Source organism: Lissotriton vulgaris, chromosome 9, assembly GCF_964263255.1.
Source record: "Lissotriton vulgaris chromosome 9, aLisVul1.2, whole genome shotgun sequence".
Classification (NCBI taxonomy): Eukaryota; Metazoa; Chordata; class Amphibia; order Caudata; family Salamandridae; genus Lissotriton; species Lissotriton vulgaris.
The window spans coordinates 857,720,738-857,742,476 of NC_141697.1; the positions used below are offsets into that span (position 1 = coordinate 857,720,738).

The window sequence follows — 21,739 nt, forward strand, 5'->3', positions numbered from 1 at the left end:
CCAGCCCAGAAGACGCCGCAACTTCAAAACAGAAGGAGCAATCAAATGTGGTCACAAATCCAGTAGAGGAAAATGTCTCCCCGATTCCAGCTATAAGTTACTCGTCCCCTTCGACTGAAGGAGTTAGATGTATAATTAAGAAAGGCAGAAACGACGGCGCACCAGGCCCCAACGGAATCCCCCAAGCAATCTTCAAATATGATATTCCGTTTTGGGGCAAACACCTTTCCAACTTATATCAAGAAATAGAGAAACTAAACATCATACCAGTAAACTGGCAAGGTTCGATTCTGACACCTTTATTTAAAGGAGGAGACAGAGCAAATCCGGTGCACTACAGATTGATAGCCCTGCTGGACGTAGAGGCCAAATATTATGCCTCCCTGGTACTAGAAGAACTTAAGGCATGGTCTGACGCCCTTAACCTAATTCCGGAAAACCAGACGGGCTTTAGAAAAGTCCTTGGAACGACGACGAACATTTTAGGTCTTTCGCTAATTACAAACAAGTGTAAGCAGAGAAAACTGCAACTTTACCTCTGCTTTATAGACCTAAAAGCAGCCTTCAACAGTGTTGCTCGCCATCTTCTGTGGAAAAAGCTGCGAGCCTGGGGTATCCCTGAAAGGCTTTTAAAAGGCATCCTGTTATTCTATTCAAACACCTGGCTAAGGATTAAGATAGGTGATGGGTCCAGACTCTCAAGGAAGCTGACAACCACCAGAGGCTTAAAACAAGGGTGTGTTCTGGCCCCCCATCTTTTTAATTTGTTTTTATCTGACCTCTCTCAAAGGCTGGACTGTACCAATTCCCATCCACCAAAGCTTGGCGAACTGAGACTTTTGCATCTCTCATACGCGGATGAGGTGGTACTAATGAGCCAAAGAAAGATCGGCCTGCAAAGATGCCTGAATGAAATGTCAGTTTACATTTCAGAAAACAAACTTGAAATAAACACATCCAAAACAAAAACTATGGTGATTGGAAAAAAACAGTTAAGAAAACAGACAATCTGGCTTAATGGAAGCCAATTCGAGGAGGTAAAAAAATACAAATACTTAGTCCTTTATATCGACAACTCAAGAAATCTTACGGAGCATAAAAATATATGTCTCAGAGATCAAGTGCACTAACATTTGCTTTCAGCCTATTAGCAAAAAAGCTGAAGGTCCCCTCCCATAAACGTTTGCTCACCGTAATGAAGGCAAAAACCCTGCCAACTCTAACGTATGCCAGCGCGGCCTTCCATGGCGAGGATGGAGAGCTCCTAAACCAACTAATAGCTTCCATCTACAAAAAAGTATTCCAGATTCCAAGGTCAGCTTCCCCAGCCCAGGTTCGGCTGGAATTTGGCCTTACAAATGAAGAAGTTGGCAGAATGTACGCGACGGTGAAAACCTGGTATCGCTTCAAGCTAAACGCTGCTACATCAAAAATCAACGAGGCCATCTGGACTGAACTAAACTAAGGCAAATCTTCTCCTTTCAATCAAAACCTTTGCAAATCCCTTTCGGCCACATGTACGACAGAAATATGGAACAAAAACTTGCCGTACCAATCGTTTTAACAAGTTGTAAATAAAGCATCAAAAACCCATGCACTGCTACTGGACAAAAATATCCTAAGATCAAGGTTGCACGCCTGGATGGTGATAAACCACTATAGGTCCCTTGCACCGGCGGCTTATTTATGCGAAACTTACTCAATTAACTTAAAAAAAACAACTTATGGCACTGCGATTTGGAACACTACCATCCCAGGCCGAGCAGCCAGCTTGGCTGCACACAGGCCCTAAATCGTGCCGGCTGTGCAATCATCACAAAGAAGACTTTATCCATATAATTTGCACATGTAAAAAACTGCAGGCTGAACGTGTAATCTTTCTAAAGACAAGTTTCAACGAAAGAGGTATTAGATCCTGCAGAGCCGCAATAATGGCGTGCCTAAGCCCCTCCGACCCCCCACTGCATGGCAGACTGATCAAATTTCTTAAAGCCTTTAAAAAGCTTTGCTAAAAGGGTCGGAAGCTGGGCAAACGAGGTCTAACTTTCTGCCTGGAACTTTTAACCCCTCCCCTGCTGATGACAGAACCGCTCCGTCATCAGCTACAGTTGAGCTGTGCTGATGACGGAGCGGTTCCGTCATGGCCCAGCCGCCGCGCCTGCGCGGCGCTGATTTCGCGCCTGCGCGGGCGTTCTAAACAGCGGGGCGGGTCATGACGGAACCGCTCCGTCACCAGCATAGCTCAACCGCGGCTGGTGACGGAGCGGTTCTGTCACCAGCATGCGGCCGCCGCGCGGCCGCCCCGCCCCTTTAGCGCTGCGGCGGAATAGCCGCCGCAGCGAAGGGGTTAAGAAACAAAATGATTGTATACTTAAATTTCTGCTTTTAACTGCTTATCGTATTATTGTGCTTTTGCTACTTGTGTTAAATTGTTATGGTTTTGACTAACTAAACAATAAACATTACTTACTTTAAAAAAAAAAAGAATGGCTTTCCTGTGTATTACAACAATTCTGAACATGGATTTTCCCCATTGCATGCATCTTATTTGCTTTATTGTATACTTTGGTGTTTTTTACATGTATAATATATGCAGATGCAGTCTTAGGTGACTTGCATGTCCATGCTTACATTAGTTTTTACAGATCCTAGCTATACATTAGTCAGCCACACCCCCATTGTTCCTGTGTTTTCTGTCTCTTCGTCCCGCCATAATTCCTTCAGGCTGTGGATCACACTTCTACTAGCCATCATAAGCCAATAATCTTGCCTTCAGAAGACATTTGAAAGCTAATTTTTGTAAATGATCAATGCCCCCTTACCTAAAAAGACAAGCACCTGCAATGTGCTGTGTAAGTTGTTACTCCATTCATTCATTTACTCAGTATTAAGTAAAAGAATTAGGTTGTTTGTCAAAATGTCAACCAAAGAAATATCTACCTTCACACAGATGGTCATAGTCCACATACATAGGAGGAGTAGAGATTCATTATCATTCCACATCTATTTACCTTAATGATATTGTGCTAGTCAATATTTTGAAGTGGATACATGGGTAAGCTGATATTTTAAACTGAATATTTTGGTGGCACACAGTAAACAATTTAAGCATGCATCATTCGGCAGGAACAGATATCACATTTATTCATATCAGACGTTTTATATGCATCCTATCTTCTGTAATAAATTTGTAAAACACATTGACAATAGTCTCCAGAATTATAATAATTTTCTTTTAATATATCAATTGAAGCAATCCAGCATCTCCCTGAAGAACAAAACTCATGTTGTACACAAGTGACAGGTTTCTCACATCATCAAGCCACTTCTAAATGCAGACACAACTTGTCTTTCCTCCTAAGTGAATTGGACTTCTTTGGAACCTGCATGCTGATATTTAAACACCCTCTCATCAGTGATTAGGTCCATCCATATCATGTTAGGGGATGAGGTGGATTAAACAATTTGTCTCATCGCTAGGCATTTGCAATTGTTTCCCTTTCTTGACTCCATGGCACAGCACTGTCCCGAATTTGCATTACAGAGTGATCTCACTTCATTATTCAATGTGTGTGCATGGAAAAAAACAGTTGAAATAAAATTGTTTTACTTCTTTCTCCATTGCAGCTGAGCGAGAAGTATGGTTCGGTTTTCACAGTATCCCTTGGCCCTCGCCGCGTGGTGGTACTTTGGGGATATGACGCTGTGAAGGAAGCCCTGGTGGACCACTCTGAAGAGTTTAGTGGAAGGGGAGCTCTTCCAACATTTGACAAAGTCTTCAAAGGTTTTGGTAAGTAATCATCTGAGAGAGATGATATTTGGAGAATGTTTCCTTATCCTTATCAGAACTGGATTGACAGTATTAAAGGAGAGTTGATTTCTGTGTGAATGTTACTACTTCTTCACTCTGCTGCAAACAGCACTGCTCACCGACGACGTTTGAAGGCCACCACATCACTGATATATATCACATTCAATGATGAATGAGTACACAATGAAGGCCCATGCCAGGACAAAATGTTAAGCTCTCTTAACATGCTTGCTGTTATGGTGTTCCCTGAATCCAAGGCTATACATTGTATATTTTGCAGCAATTAAAGTATTGTTAGAAATAGGTTGTCTGATTGTCATCAGTAAGCGGGAATCCTGTCTAAGCGGGAACCACCACTCTTGTCATTGTAAGCTAGATACAGACTAAAAGATAACTTGTGCTCACCCTACAGTAGCTTGAAACACAGCAGTCAGGCTTATCTAAAGAGGTAATTGTTAACAAATGTATGCAAAAGACACACAATTGATGGATGGAATACAGAACAAATCAAAAAACTCACCCCCAGTCAAGAGATCTGGGTTAAATCCATCATTCCTTTGCTCACCATGCCACCCCAGTTTAGACCTGGCCATATGCTTCGCACTGTTTTTAAAAGCTGATTTCTGGGCACTTACTGGCACTTGTATCCTTCGCCTCTGCTACCCCGGTCCACCGCAAGCGTTAAGCTTTATTGCTGTGGAGGGTGCAGGGCGGTACCTTTTTTCTCTGGGGGCTGATGTCATTGGGCTAGCGTGGTGAGGCGATGCTCGGATGGTCATCTGACTTAGAGCCCATGCCTACTTTTAGCAAATGTCACGCAGGACGCGCGCAGCAGACGCGCGCAGCGGTCATGCCATCGTCGCGCCGAAGACAAGCCAAAGTCCTGCCCTTCTGTGCCCGTCCGGGCCCAGACGGGGCAAGGGGCCAAGACCCCTGCTCCAACAGTTCCAAATCCTCTGGTATTTACATCCAAACAATTAAAGACCTTGCGCCCCCCTAAACAAAAAGGATGTACTACACTTAAAGCCCATTTGGCAAATGGCGCAAGTTGTCCAATTTGCAAACTATCACTTGTAAATGTCCAACCATACCCTCCTATTGATACAAATCAGACATTACATGATCCCCATATTGTCCGCACTGCCGATAATTTTCGGTTTTACAGTTTAAATTGACGCTCTCTGCCAAAACACAAACTGGATATTTTTAACCTTCTTTGAGATGAGCAGCCAGATGCTCTTTTTCTGACAGAAAAGTGGCTACACGATAGCGCTGGCCCTGATATTTCAACAGCGCTTCCTACTAATTAAGCTATCGTACGGAGGGACAAAGCCACGAAAACAGGAGGTGGTATAGCTATCATCTTTAAAAATCACCTGAAATGTAGCTTTGACCCTGCAAATATCCCTGACTGTGAAGCAGCTACTTTCAAATTAACACTAACACCAAACTTCACCCTATCTGGCATGTTGATTTATAGACCTTCAGGTAATTCTACCCAGTGGGCTAATACCCTAGCGAATTACGTTACCCCACTTCACCTGGGCTCAAAAAACTTTTCTCTTATAGGGGATTTTAATCTTCATTTAGAAGACCCTTCAAATATTACTTGCACTAATTTGATTGATGATCTGTCTGCCAAGAATATCAAGCTTCTTGATTCCAGCCCTACTCATAAAGCAGGACACTTATTGGACCCTATTTTTTCTAGTCTAACAGAACTGGTATGTCACTCCGCAATTCCTTTATGCTGAGTTAGAATACCTAACTCAGGTCTTCGACGAAGTAGTACGGAGTGGGGAGATCCCTGAATCCTGGAGAGGGTCATTTATATCCCCCATCTTTAAAATGGGAAATTAGGCCCGGCCAGAGTACTACCGTTTAATTACGCTACAAGACACGGTCGCCAAACTGTTCGCAGGGATTTTGTTGTCAAATTTATCAGACAGGGTAAATGACAATAATATTCTCCCACCTAATCAAACAGGCTTTATCAAAGGCCTAGGAACAGCAACAAACATCTTAGCCCTATCGGTACTAATGGACAAAGCAATTACAATAAAACAACCTTTGTATTTATGCTTTGTTGATTTTAAATCAGCTTTCGACTGTGTGGATTGAGAATTACTGTGGGAAAGGTTACGACTGCAAGGCATCCCACCCCAACTACTACAGTTGATTTGTCTCCTCCACACTCATACTTGGGTCAGAGTGCTGATGGGGGACGGTCGGTCATTAACTGAGGAAATACCGCCATCAGGAGGCCTAAAGCAAGGGTGCGTACTTGCCCCATTGTTATTCAACCTGTTTTTAGCAGATCTAACGGCGGCACTGAATGACACAAATGCCCATCCACCTAAACTTGCTGATAAGCATATATCAAACCTCCTATATGTGGATGATGTTGTTCTTTTAAGCAATACAAAAGTGGGACTACAGCGCCTAATAGCACGAATATCTGAGTATTCAAAGGAAAATATGATGATAATAAATGAATCAAAATCCAAAGTCATGGTGGTAGCAAAAAACGCACAATGGAAATACAAATCTAAATGGTTTCTGGGGAACTCGCAATTAGAACAGGTAGAAACCTATAGATATTTGGGTGTTATATTTAATGATAACGGACATTTTGTTCAGCAAAATCTTGAGCCCCCTAGGAAGGCAAATGCTTTGACAGCCGCGTTCAGGACTATCCATAAACTAATCAGCCAACTTACTTATCGTCCATTCCTAAAAGTGATTTCTGCTAAACTGCTTCCCTCTCTTACATACGGCAGTGAGGCTTTAAATGGAAAAGATGCAATTATTATCAACAACACTACTGCAAAGTTCTTTAAAATCCTCTTCCATTTATCTATGAATGCATCACAAGCACAAGTTAGACTGGGATTTGGTTTAAATAACCAGCTGTACGCACGGAAGGGACATGCAATTGTCTGGAACAGAGTAAAAAATTATCAAGTCAATCTAATTTCCCAGTTAATCTGGAAAGAAATTAATGGCAATAGCAAATCACCAGCTTGGCAATATCTGGATGCAGCTTTAGACGAATTTGAGGCTAGGTCGTTTTGGGATTCTCCCATAACTCAGGAGTCATTTAAGAAAATTATTATTAAGATAACAGATCATTTGTCGTTGATAAGTGACAAATCAATGTTTGCAAAAAGAAAACATACCTGGCCTATAATTAATGGATACTCAAAAAAGACAGCACAGCAATACTTGAATATGCCATTGTCACTGAACAACAAACAAATCTTTATGGAAGCACTATTTGGCATATTGTATGTAGGCTGTGTAAATCTGGGGAGGAGAACATTATCCATCTATTGTGTCTCTGTTCTGAAATGAGAAATGAAAGAGCAACTGTATTAAAGAGACTATTTAACGTAAGAGGGGTTCGAACATGCAGACAAGCATTGATCCTATGTCTTTCTTCAGATGATATAATTATAAATTCTGCTTTGGTAAAATTTTTAACAAAAGTCTGGAAAAAATTAAAGGTCCAAGAAACGGCAAACTAAAAACCCCTATATTTTTCCCTTTTTTTAATCCTTTTTGAATTACATGTCAAGTTCAAGTTCAAGTTCAAAACCACTTTAATCGATTAATTAAAATCATTAAAGTTCATCAATATCACAATACATTACAAAAATACATATGGATAACAATGTTAAAAGAAGAGGTTATCAAGATACAAATATATATCATTGTCACAAATTTTATTGAAAAGACGCACATAATTTTAAGGAATTGCTGCTAATCAAATTGTATATAACTGTTTACTGTATGAATTGTTTTATTGTAAGATTTTAATTAATCAAACAATAAAGGATATCTATCTTTATGCTGGTCCGATCATTTTTTAGCTAAATTTACTCTCGAATTACCTGCCCCATCAGCACCTCTTCTTTTTTCACAAATTATATCAAGGAAAAACTGGAAAAAACTGGATCTCTTAGACTTCAATAAAGCACTTGGTGTAAATCCTCCCCCAAATGTCCTACATATGGAAAGTGCAGCTAAGACCACTCAAAATTGACTTTCTGATGCCGCAGATTCATGCTTGCCAACACCACACATAAAATTCAATAATCATCGTCCTCCTGCCCCTTGGTACAATGACGTACTAAAAATTGAAAAATCAAAGTGCAAAGCACTGGAGAGACAATGGCGAAAAAACTACGCACCAGAGAAGAAGACTATATACATTAAAGCAAGAAATATTTATCACACTTCTTGCATAAAAACAAAAGCCTTTTTATTTTTTTGTCCTCATTAGCCACTTAATCGATCCGGGGGCATTCCAATCGCAAGACACAGTCGCCTCTGTACCATTAAGATACCGTCAAGTATTCCAGGAAGGCTGGCCTGGTGTCACAACAGGGAAAGAGGACCCCACACAAACTGACTCCAAAACAAGCCCATTATAGGCTGATAGTCCAATGCTGCTGTGGCTTGGGGTGCCTCCCGTTGGACATGGAGACTCAGGCTTAATCATCGGACCCGGGGAAAAAAAAAAAAAAAAACCCAGGTTCCTAGTTGTTCCGTCTCCACTCAATTAAGAAATTCCAAAATCTCACTGTACGGGGACTACACGTTCTGGTCAAATCTACTTTTGATGTTACATAAAGTGAGGACAACCACTCTGCATGGATCGGTGGATTGATATTAACCCAGTTTTTGCAAATTTGTCTTCTTGCTAGTAGTATGGCATAATATAGGAACTCTTTTTGTAATCCCTTGATGTTATCACTTAGTCCAAATATTACTAAAGACCAAGAAAAAGGGATAGAGATTTTAAGAATTGACTCAAGTGATATCTTGATTTCTTGCCAGAAAGTAGTAATGTTCGGGCATTCCCAGAATATATGCAGGTCTGAGGCAGCTGGAAAAAAAAAATTACTGCAACACTTCCATGGTTGGAACTTGGAAAGTATTTTAGGGGACTAATACGCCCGATGTAATGTAAATAGTTGGTTGCGCCTCAGCCAAGCTGGTTTTATGATCTTATAGAGAAGTGTAAAGGATTCTATCCATTTCACTTCTGCCTGGGGTTCTCCCCATAGTTTTATCGGAAGATTAAGCTCACCCTCCCTTTCTTCCATGATGCTCCAATAATGAGAGGCAACCCCCTTACCTCTATAGGGTTTTTCAAATAGATTCTTTTCTAGGGAGCTGTATCCTCCAAATTTGATCTTTTTATTAGTTTGAGAGCGCAACCCACTAGAAAGCTGTCTATAAACAAACCAAGATAGGGGTGAGGTTACACTGTCTGAGAATATTTCCCATTCGATAAAAGAGCCATCTATCACTAGTTCTCCCCATCGTGTAATTCCTGCTTCTAGTAGAACTGTTTTACCGTCTGAGTGTAATGCGGTGAGAGCCCTGGGAAGTCTCAGATCAGTGCGTAGTTGGAAAAGTATGCAATCCCCACCTTGGATTTGATTTGAGACCATTATTTTATGGGACAATGTAGTGTCTTTAGCCTGACTTTTTTGAAACATCTCTGATGCCCAAATTTGAATAGGAATCCGTCCAGAGGAAGATCAGAGCCCAGTAGCATTGCTTTGAACATATGTCGGTTCTAGTTGTCTAGTGGGGACTTTAGTAACATCCTGGAGTGGGTCAAGTGGAAGGCCCAAGCGTAATATTCCAGGTCTGGCAAGGCGAGCCCTCCTTTTTCCCTTCTCCTTCTCAGCTTCTTCCATGCCAGCCTGGTTGACTTATAGCACCAAACAAATGAATTAATATTTTGTTGACATTTTAGTAATTGGTTGGTGTCAAATATTAAAGGAATGGTGTTGAAGATGAATGTGTATTTGGGGAGAATGGACATTTTTACTAGGCTAGTTCTCCCGTAGATGGTGAGAGGGAGAAAAGACCAAGATTTCATTAATGATTTAGATTCGCGTGAGATACGGTCTAGGTTAGTCTGGGCCAGAAGATTTGGGTCTTTGGTGATTTTTATGCCCAGGTAACACATTGAGGTTCTTAAAGGGAGCTGAAGATTGCTGATGTTCCAGGCCATTATCTCTGTCTTCCCTGCGTTTATTTCATAACCTGAGTACTTCCCAAATTCCTCTGCGCTTTTAATGACAATAGGAAATGCCTGTGTCGGGTCTGTTGTGTAAACAAAAGCCTTGTTTATCTCCAAAACTATACAAGAAGCAATCAATAAATCCAAAACATTGTTTAATATGGTCAAGGAATTAGCAGGCTCTCAAACAGTTGCAAATCCCCAACCTCTAAACGAACAACAGTGCGATAATCTCGCTCAATTTTTTATTGGGAAAATTGACAAGTTAATCAAGGAAATGAATATTTCAAATCCTGTAACCAATGACCAAGAAGCAACTGAAAACTGCTCCTACTGGCACCTTAGACTGTTGGCCTCCCATCAAAATGGAGGAGTTTAAGACTATTCTCAATAGTATTAAATCAGGATCTCCCATGGATCCAGTGCCAATTAATATCCTAAAACAATTGGATTCCTCCCATTTGGAAGTATCCAAATACTTTCTTCCTACAATCTACGGTACCCACTCTTTGGAAGCACGCAATGGTGAACCCTTTATTAAAAAAAAAAACGGCCGACCCCGAGGTACTGTCCAACTATAGACCTATCTCTATCTTACCAGTGTTCTCAAAAATCTTAGAAAGACATGTCCATTCCTTTCTAACAGACTTTACAGAAACTAATAATTGTCTTCACTCCTCCCAATCTGGCTTTAGAGCAGGCTACTCCACCGAAACAGCACTTTTAGGAGTTACCGAAAAGATCCGTAAGCTCCTGGACGATGGCAATACAGTTGCCCTCATCCTATTGGACCTTAGTGCGGCCTTCAATACCATCTCGCCCAAAAGGCTGGTTAACACCTTGAAAAATACTGGTGTAGGTGGCGCAGCTCTTAAATGGATTTGTTCCTTCTTGGAAAATCGCACTTTCCAAATTATGTCAGCATCTGCCTGTTCGAAAAACTTTATTTCACCACATGGAGTACCCCAGGTTTCTATTCTTAGCCCCCTGTTTTTTAATCTTTATGTCAAACCCTTAGCAGACATAGTTGACAAAGCAGGTCTTACCCTTATGACCTATGCAGTTAATTCCCAAATCATCTTCTCTCTCTCTGACTCCAGTTCATTTGCTCCCTCTAACCTCAAACTGGGTCTTACTGATATTTTTGACTGGATGACTGAAAACCAGTTAAAACTAAATGGAGATAAGATGGAGGTTTTTGTCTTAGGACAACATAAAGATATTTGGAACTCCTCCCATTGGCCTACCCAAATGGGAAATCTCCCACTTTCGACTAGCCATTTTTGCAACCTTGGTGTGTTTGTGGATAGTACTTTTTCAATTGAACCAACAAACTGGCAAAGTAGCAGCCCTGTGTTTCACTATTTTGAAATTGCTGAAAAATTTTTTGTGGATGCTACCTGCTTCTACTCAAAAGACCGTAGTCAATGCGCTTATAACATCTCGACTTGACTATGAAAACATCTTATACCTTGGGACTAGCAAGGCCGTGGTACGCAGATTGCAGTTGATACCAAAATCTGTGGCCAGACTGCTCTGCAAGGTTTCCAAAACAGCTAGCATCTCGGGCCATCTACGTGACCTACACTGGCTCAGGGTGGAGAATCGCATCAAATTCAAAGCCCTGAGCTACATGTTTAAGATAAAAGCTGGTACTGCTCCCAAATACCTAAAAGCACTATGATTGGGGGAGAATGTTTTGATTTGTTCTGCATTCTGTCCATCAATTGTGTGTCTTTGGCTTTCTCGCCCTAAGTGTGCCAGGTATGCCCAGATGTGGGTCCTGGGATCTTTGTGCCACTGGAATCAAGCTATCCGGGCTGATGAGGGGTGAAACCCCAAAACTGGTCCTAGGATGCTTGTTCACGGTCAAGGGAGGACCTGGCTTGGCAGTTCGGGCTGGATTGCTCCCATGAGGCACAGGGTCAAGACTGATTTGCATATGGCTGGGTTCACACTGGAATGGCATGGTGAGCAAAAAAATATGGATTTAGGCCCAGATCTCTATACTGGGGGGAATGTATGACATTGTTCTGCATTCTGTAAATCAACTGTTGTTTCAACATATGTGTGCAACACACACAGACAATAACATATTGCAAATACCTACAATCTACTCCACACAGGGATAGAAACATAGATAATCATTTTATGAATAAAACAAGACCAAATCGAGAAGAATCCAATATGTAGAACAGGAGTTATGAATTTTTAAAGCTTAAATATAATTATATTGCTTGGAGTCAAAAGGGATATCTGGTCATGCTAGATTGGGTAAATCCAAAGTTCTGGCTGATAGAGATACTGGGCTACAGGACTCATGCAAGTCCCTCAGAAAAAGTACCTGGGATGGAGGAAGCATCGACGTCGAAGACCTGATGCAAGGAGCAGAGGAGGCAATGCGTTTTCGTTGATCCCCTGGATGTAGGTAAATTGTCCGTTACAATCCACATAGTCAGTGAAGCCTGGTTGGTGAAGCCCTTTGTGATGCATTGTCATCAAGCCGTACAGTCCATCATCATCAAGGTACTTAGTCGGTCAAAGCAATGTCCGCGAGCAGCAACTGCGTCGAAGCAGATGTGTCAATTCCAATCGACACAAAGTTGTTAATGCATTGGTTCTGCTGGATCAGTATTGAAAAGTCACTTCCAAGAGCCCAGGACAGGGTTGATAGCACTTGGAAAGGCAGTACTCACAGATGGCAGATTTCAGGTGCTGGTGCAGGGTTGTAGGAAGTCTTTGATGTCCTAGAAACTTCAGAACAGGGAGAAAACCAGCAAACCCTTGGCATTACTCTGGGTTCAAGAGAGATTGGTCCAGTCCTTTTCCTCAGCAGGGCACAGGGTAGCAGGTAGCGGGCAACAGGCTGCATATCAGAGCAGAAAAGCAGTTCTTCCAAAGCGGCCGTCCAGTAGAGTGGCAGTCCTTGTAGCAGCACATCAGTCCTTCTTAGCAGAGTTCTTCACAAGTCTAGAAGTATACTGTCTTTGTAGGGTCAGAGACCCAGTATTTATACCCAGTTGGGCCATTGACGTAAGTTTGACATCAAAGAAGAATCTTTGAAGTAAATAGAGGTCCTTTCTTCCCAGCCCTGCCACCAGACTGTCAGTTGGGGGTAATCAGCCTTTCACGTGAGAACAGGACACTGCCTATTCAGTGGTAAGTGTCAGCTCCCCCACCCTTCCTTCCCAGGATGAGCCATCAGAATGCAGATGAGTTCTCAGATACATCTAACCTTTCTTTGCCTGTGGCGGTATAGAGGGAATTCACAAAGTGTAGCTGGTACCCACCCCAGACATGTATTGGAGAAATGCTGCAGGCACATAGAGCAGTAAGGAAATGCCCACTTGGCATTTCTAAAATATTAATGTTAAATCCAACTTTACCAGTGAAGAGGATTTATCATTACCATTCCACAGATATTAAATACAATGCAGTTACTCCTTTTTAAACAAGAAATATAGCTTAAAAGTATATAAAGGAATTCCCAATGTTAACCCATGAGAGAAGTAGGTCTAACAGTAGTGAAACATAAATGTAGGTGTTTGTCACTACTAGGACATGTTAAACTCAAAAGTACATGTCCTACCTTTCATTTACACATCACTATGTCCTATGTGTTGCTTAGGGCCTACCTTAGGGGTGACCTATGTGTAAAAGAAGGGACATTTAAGGCTTGGCAAAAGGTTTTAAATCCAAAGTGATAGTGGCAGTAAACTGCACACACAGGTCATGCACTGGCAGGTCTCAGACAGGATTAAAAGACTACTTGTGTGGGTAACACATTCAGTGATTCCCTTTGGTATCGCAGGCCTACTGATAGCAATTAATTTACAGGCCCTGGGTACATGTTATGCCATTTTGAAAGGGACGTCCGAGTAAACTAAATAGGCCAATTGTGTATACACCAATGTTTCCATGTTTAGGGGAGAAGCACATGCACTTTAGCACTGGTCAGCAGTGGTGAAGTACTCAGAGTCAGTAAGGCAAACAAGGAGAATCAGAAGAAAGAGGTGGTAAGCAGACAACAAGTTTGGGAGAAGGTCGCCCTCAGGATGACAGGACTAAAAGGCACATTCTTAGATTTTGCCACTAAAGTCATCCTTATTGTTTTGCAAATGTTCCCATTGCCAATTGCTAAATTTTACCAGTACATTTATAGGATCTACAAAGTCTAGGTCTCAATCCAGTCAATGGTTTTCACACAACAAATTGTGAGCAAACTGCGTTTAATTTTGCAATGCAATTAATTTACTAATCATTCAAAATTCAAAATGCCTGTGGGGGGGGGGGGGGCGATAGGGGCAGAGAATGCTTTAAGAAAAAATGTTTCATGCAGGCATTGATATTGGGGGGAACATGCAGTGATCTTAAGGACCTGCTTCCCCTGAGGCTGTCCACCACTATTCACCTGGACCTTTTAATAAATGGGATTGATTTCAGCTCCCTTCCGCATCTCAAGTATGTCATAGCTTCCTGTAATAGATAGAACATTAACATAAGTGATGCAAATTGATGATTCTGATCCTACTTTTAAACTCTGGCTATCCTGTAATTAAACAACAAGGTTGATTAGAGGAATAGGGGAGATAGCCTTTATTTAGAAGGGGCTTCCTCATTGGTGTCTGAACAAACAGTGCTATTAGGCTCTCAGTAGAGAGTGGTAAAGTGCTTCTCTGAGATTGCATGCTGATCTTTTGCTGACAGTGATTGTAAAGTGTGGTGCTGTACGGAGATCATATTTTTGTTCCACAGAGTTAACATTATTCAATATATAATTCCCTGATTAGCACCTCTGGGATGTTTTGGTATTGAACACATAACCCAGTGGATCAGTTGACACATTTCTCTCTGAATATCATGAGAGATATGGGTCATTGGACCTAGTGGTCTCCTATTTTCTGAGAGATTCATGCACCAAATACACATGGTTTTATCTGGGTTTGTGAGGAAGATTCTCTTGAGATGCCTCATGTTTTGCTTCTTGTTATGTCCAGTGGTCTATAACATGTCTTTGTTTTTTCTACTCAAAAAGAATTCTGTTCTGATGATGACCCTGTAAATTGTTAGGGTCAAAACACCGTTGACTCACTCTTGGCAAGTTGGAAGAGAACATTATCTCTAACAGGTTCCATCTTGTGTGGACTATTCAACCAAATCTGAGACTTTTTTATATTGATTTTCTTTTTTGTTAATGCTCTGTAATGTTGGAATGGGGCAGTTGTATGTAATATGTTGAGCTTAAATTGTTTTTGTATTGTTCTACATTGTACTTTCTTCTGTGAAACGTATTTTCTAATGATAATTCAAATTGTTTTGCATTACTTACTGTATGGGCACAGTGGTTCTGTTATGGTTTTTCATATGTTTTTTCCCTTTCTTCTGGAATGTTATATTCATATTGTAATCCTGCATGTTTACATATATTTATATTATGTCCTCGAACCTTTGTGGCTTTTGCATGTCTCCCAGATTTGTGGTGCACTTTGAAATTCCACATGGTTGCAGTATTTACGCTGTCATGGACAACAAAGTGCCAGAACAAGTGCTTCTAACATGTCCAGACAGTTTTTGACCGAGGATTGATTTGTGTAACCTTCTAGCTTCCACAGTTTAACCTCTAGCTCACACTTTAACTGCTGATAATAAATTAGACTTTGTTTACTTACAGATTTTTGTGTACCATGAAGTCAGTTCCTCCTTATGTGAGACTGGTCCATCATCTTTAACAAAATCATTTTTTAATATATTAAACAGCTGTGATATTGGTATCTCCTTTGTTGGTATATTATCATAGGGCTACTATGAGAGTAGAATAGATCTCTGCTAATTTCTTAGGGCCATTTACATTTTTTGGTCACTTAACACACCTACAGATGTTTGAAATTATTCGGGGATGGACTTCTTTAAAACAGTCCTATAAGAACTCTGTTGTGAATGTGTTTTCTGGAGTGGAGGGAGGTGGGGGGAGTTATGACAGGGGCAGTTTCTCCCTTAGGGCTCAGGGGCTGTGCCTCCCTGAAATTCCTTAACATTAACATAAAAACATACTAAATAGATCAATTTATTTTGAGATACAATCATATCTCTAAATAAATTGATGTATTTAAGTCTGTCTGTCTGTTTCCGGCAGCCTTCCTCTCCTTGCTCTGAGCAGGAGACTGAAGCCAGACAGTAAATCAACTTTCTGAACTGTGATGCATGACACAGGGCTTTTTGTTTTAAAGTCCTTCATTGCCATTGTGATCTAGGGTTGTATGCTCTCTGTAGGCAGTTTTGGGCGGCGGAGTGTAATTTCAGATGTCTGTCATTCAAAGGCGTATATCCCATCCTTTCCTCATACGTGGGACTGGATGTAAGCACATCTGACCTGGTGCCTTGTTCTCAGTAATGGTAAATGTTTGCATGCTAATGTTGTGTTATCGATATTGTGTTGAGAACCCTCATCACGCTATCTTCCCATGCCCTCGCTGCAGATTGCTCGCTCCTTTAGAAGTAGGGCTGCTGTATTTGTTCCCCCTTGAAATGCATCCATATAAGGAGCAGGGTTCTTCTTCCCTTGCGAAGGTGATCCAAATATCCAAATCAAGCACAAAAGTGATAGATATGTGCTTACTGTGGAACTTGTGCATACAGTGGACAGTTCTCTGAGGCATGACATTAAAACGGGCCCTGTCTTCATGTCTCTAAGTTAACCCTAATGCCAAAAACATGGATTGACTTGCAAACAATGAATGTTAAAAACGTAAAGATAATGCATTTTAGTGATTTAGTTCCACTCTTATTTCACATGCTTTACTTAAACTTGCATTGCCCAAGAGCTAGCTATTTTAAAATTATTGATGTTTATCTGTATTTTTTTATGTGCATGCTTTGAGGCTTGAGCCATGTCAGGTGTTTATGAGGGGCTTTGATTGGGGGGGCAGGTACTAAGGCTGAAGTGAAACAAAGAAAGCGGGGGTTGGTGTGTTGGCCTGTCTGCAGACAATGTTTATGTATTCCATTTGCAACTAACATTTTTTCGATGTGTGTGTGTGTCAACATATTTGCAAAGAAAAAGTAAGAGAAATTATAGTGCTTAAATATGAGTGCACTGCATGTTGGGATCTGTGATGTGACAGAGATGAGAGGAAGTGCATTCGGGGAAGAGTGAAAAGAGGATCCTGAAGATGAAAGAAAGGGGGGTGGAGATGGGCAGAGGGACAAGATATGCAGAGAAAAAGAGAATACATATTTAACATAAAGCACATATAACTGAAGGCCAACATTTCTTCCACAGGCCTCAATGCTATTTAATTCACTGACTCACTTTTTCAGAATTTAAACATTTCCAATATTAAGTATTTATAAGAAATCATTGTAACTCATTTATCTTGATTTAGGTGTATGTCAGTTGTTGTGTCATTTATCTGGAAATAATTTCATCTCGGAGAGAACCCAAAATACCGGTCAGGTGGCACACTATGAAAATTACAGACATTTATTTGACATGTTCCTTTAAGCAGAGCCCCAACTTTTTTCTTCTCACTTAAAGACCTGCCTGCACACATTTCCTTATTACTGGTTGCAGCCAGTGTCTGTGGATACTTCTCAAAGTCTGGGGAAAAACAACTATTTTGCATAAAATGGAAGCACCGGGCTCAGTGCTGATTGGCAAAAAGGTTGTGTGCAAACTCTAGACACTTTAGTATATAACAAACAATTTATCAACCGATTTCGAAAAATATTCTTAATTTTATTAATCTTTTTGCATTTTTTGATGGTAGAAAAATATATATATAGATACAATTTATACACAAGACATTCTAGTTAAGGATGGAGTAATGATTTCAATCTTTACTATACCGAGTGCGACCTTGACATAATTGTGGCTATCTGCGGCATTATGGTGGTCAAAGGCCCTTTCATGTGATGGCATACAAAATATTAGATGACAATAAATCTGTATGATATAATAGCACCATGCATGACTCTAGTACATATGAATGCTTGAAGAAAGAACAAGCTGCTGCTTGGAGACCACATGCGAATTTACCAAAAAATCTAATAATTAAAAGTTGGTGTTTCAGGTCAAAAATGCAGATTATTTCATGAAATCAACAAGTTTCTCTTTGGGGAGGAATATGACTTGGTGAAATGGCTGTACAAAAGTGAAACTGGGAAGAAGATATTTAAAATAAAAATATTGGATTTAAAAAGTTGTCATTTAAAGGATAATTCACACTAATTTCTGAAGGTTTTTATGTGTGGTGTAATTTGTCTGTTTCTTGGTGATTTATACAGTTAAGCAGTAGCATTGCTCGATGATAATACTGCATGGTTTGTCTAGCTTGTATACCTTTGGCCTGTGATTGTGAGATTTTAATTTATTTAGATATATTCTGCCTTGCCAGGTAGGAACTGAGTCATAGTATAGGCCTGAGCATCTACAATGGAGGGTCAGGATGCAAAAATACAAAAATAAGTAACATACATTTTGAAAAATGATAGGCCATGTGACTCCATATTACTAGATTTTCTATAACTCATTGTAATGCATATACAGTTTCAGCTGATTTTTAGAAAAATTATGTTGAATAATTAACAACCCAGTTTCATTGCGGAGGTTGACCCCCCAACTCACAAATTAAGAGTACAGCTTGCATGGCACTCTACAAAAGTATTGGATTATTTAATTCAGAAACTATTCATTTGTAGCCAAAATATAGAAAATGTGTGTTGTAAAATGTGTTTGAAAAAAAATACCCCCCTAAGAATATGTTGGGCTTACTTACTTTGCTCACATGTTCCATTCTATCTAAGGCAGGTATTTTCGCCCCATATGTCTTAAAGTTCAGCAGCTGCCACCTCTATGAAGGAAGCCTACACTGCTAAGGCTATGCAGTAATGTGTGCCCAGGGGAAACTTCAGATCTTATTGTGCCTGGGCATTCAAGTTTGTATTCGTCATTCAAGGCTGTTGTTGGATTTAGCATTTCTGGTTGCTCCTGGCTAATTGGTGGTTGCATCTCTTATATAAGGTAGCAGCTTAATTAATGAATATGTGGTGAATAAAATAGAAATACCTAGTTTAGCATTTTTTGTGGTCATTAACATGCAACTTTTTGTTTAATTTTGCACATTTGTTACTTTTTCTTTTCCTCTGTGAGGTCACATTTTATGTTGTCAACAGAGACAATGATCACATGACATCAGTAGTTCCAATATTGTGTGATGTCACTACCTTCTGGAATTAAAGGGTTGTGACTCCCTTCCTCTCCCATACCATTTTGATGAGTCAACGTCCACATGGTTGAAAGGAGCTATATTTGAACTCTTTTGCCAGCTGGGTGTATACAGACACTTTGAGCCAGGTTTTTTTTTTTCAAATCCTGGGATCACACCTAACACAGAAATCCTTTACCACATTGGGGCTGCCCATATGTGACCTAAGGAAAAATCTACGAATTTGGTAGGACTAATATGTATAATTCTAATGATAATTGTCACAGAGTTCCTTATACTTAACATCATGTAAGAAATAATGAGGTGCTATTTTGTGTTTTGACAATATGTGAGTCCATATGTCTGTTCCTTGTGGAAGCTTAAATTGCACAATACACGTTTCTGTTGCATTAACCAAACTTTATCAGCCCATTCATCTGAATCTTTTCTTTTTCTGTAAAGTTAAGAACAAGTTTCTTCATGTCCATACATCTCTCTTGACCAATTGATTAACTTGAGTTTTTTCCAGATTGAAATCAATTTTCTACAGAGCACGATTAAATCTGGACTCAGGATCCAATGTAATCCCTTTAAATCTAGATTGGGGACCTTCCTTACTGAAATTGGAGGCACCTCTCTTTAATTCTTCCCCAAGCTCATTGTGCTTTATCAAATGTAGAAAATACATGAACATGTTTGTTGTATTCTAGGTTAAGCAAATGTCGACCAATCAACTTTGAACAGTGTCTCACAAATTGCTTTCTTGAATTGCAATGAGCAATCAAACAAACCAGGCTAGATGAACCACCGCTCTACCCCTCACAAGTTCAGGATTTTAAAAGAATCTAATACATTTTACATTGTACAGAAATAATCAAAAAAACGCTTAGGTGATATCAGTTTTAGAGGCATTTCAGAGGATGCTTTCATGAAAAGCAGTTTTGCCAATTAAGCCTGCCCCCCCCCCCCACATGGGTGTCCTGGCGTGGAATTTAGAATAAATGTGGGCATCATTTTCTAAGTATAGATTTAGATACAGGTCAACAAATTGATGGATTGCAATTTAATGAGGTTACCTTTTATTTTAAAATTATCTATCAGCACTTCCTTCACCTATCATTGCCTTTGCAATTAATCTTCCTATCCTGCCACTCTTACATAGCACCTCACTTATATAAATGTTTTGGTACTCCAGTTAAAAAGGGGCATTAAAAGAATTTTGATAAGTTTTGTTAGGCTAGAAATAGGAATGCCACAATATGGCATGTAGATCCACCTTTTGGTATTGTTACCCACATTATGCCATGTGTGGTCACCATATATGAGGAAAAGTCAACAGCTACTGAAGGTGTCAAAGAGATTTCGTGTCTTCCCACTTTAGGCCAGACATAGCCATATTTTATACTGTTACAGCCAACCTATTTTGGGGATGACCAGAGAAGGTCACACCTGCACTAATTATGCCAAATTTGGCCATGACATGTGCTTAATGCTTAACTGGATGAACGCTGAAAGTCAGGGATATGATGTTCATGAGCTGTCAGGGATGAGATGCCCTTGTCATGACATCAATGCCATAAGTTATTTGAGAGATTGCCAGCAGATACAGGCCTGCCCAGCATATAGGGATGCCAGCCTACGCCCTGAATTGCTACCTTATGCCAAGGATGATTGACAGATAGAACCAACTCCCACAATAATTGCCAATAAGGCAGAACCAAGACCTGAGGTGGTCACCAGATGCAAGAGATGGCATGCTCATGTCATGCTAGGAATTGTCATTTATGCTGAAAGAGGGCTGGGCATTATAATGTAATCTCTTGGTCAAGTTCTTAAATATGTTTCCCCATTGGTCATATGGAATTGTATTAGTTAATGTAAGGCATTGAAAGGAAGAAGACATCAACAATACATTTCTAACTTGTGAAGCCGATATGACTCGCCATTAAGGACCAGGAACCACTGAATAGATTTACATTTTGTTATTTGGATAATGAATCAATCTAGTATATATGCAAGCCAACAGTAAATTCAGTAAGTACAGCAATATAATAGGTAAGCTGAACTATCTCAGCAAGTTAAGGCATAATAGAATGAGATACAGAATTGTGATAGCCGTGATATTACAACAACAAATAAAACAAACAGGTGTTCCATAAAGAAACTTCCCTTCTCTCTTATAAATATAAATTAATAATGGGTTATTATTGACAAGTAAATCGACAGTCTCAAATTCAGGAGTATAGAAGGTGTCAGCATGATCAGACTTCAGCCTTCATAGAAGGTGTCAGCATGATCAGACTTCAGCCATTACAGCCGTCTTCAGCCTGGCTGAAGACAGCTGTAATGCCAGAAACTGGTCCTAGGAAGCTTGAATCTGGTCCAGGGACGGCATGGCTTGGCAGCTCGGGCTGGACTGTTCCCATGAGGCACAGGGTCAGACTAATTTGCATATGACCATGTCTGAATTGGGGTGGCAGAGTGGGCTAAAGAACGGTGATGGATTAAACCCAGATCTGTTGCCTGGGTGTGAGTGTTTGATTGGTTCAGATGCGCCGTCCATCACCACCCCCTTTTGTACCGCCTCAGACTTCAGTACAAGTCTTGGAAAACGGAAATAAGTGCTAAGCATTAAGCTTCACACTTGCAAGAATAAAGCAAAGAGGTCAATATCTCTCAAAG

At 40.4% G+C, this 21,739-nt stretch overlaps 1 protein-coding gene across 2 annotated transcripts in view; it reads left to right on the plus strand.

Annotated features, from left to right (window-relative positions):
* Nucleotides 1-21,739, plus strand: part of LOC147692371 (cytochrome P450 2G1-like) — a 615,414-nt gene that overhangs the window by 15,488 nt on the left and 578,187 nt on the right. For both annotated transcript variants that reach the window (XM_086938596.1, XM_086938597.1), the window contains exon 2: nucleotides 3,628-3,790. In XM_086938596.1, coding sequence (XP_086794722.1) covers nucleotides 3,628-3,790 — 163 coding nt within the window. The remainder of the gene's footprint in view (nucleotides 1-3,627; nucleotides 3,791-21,739) is intronic.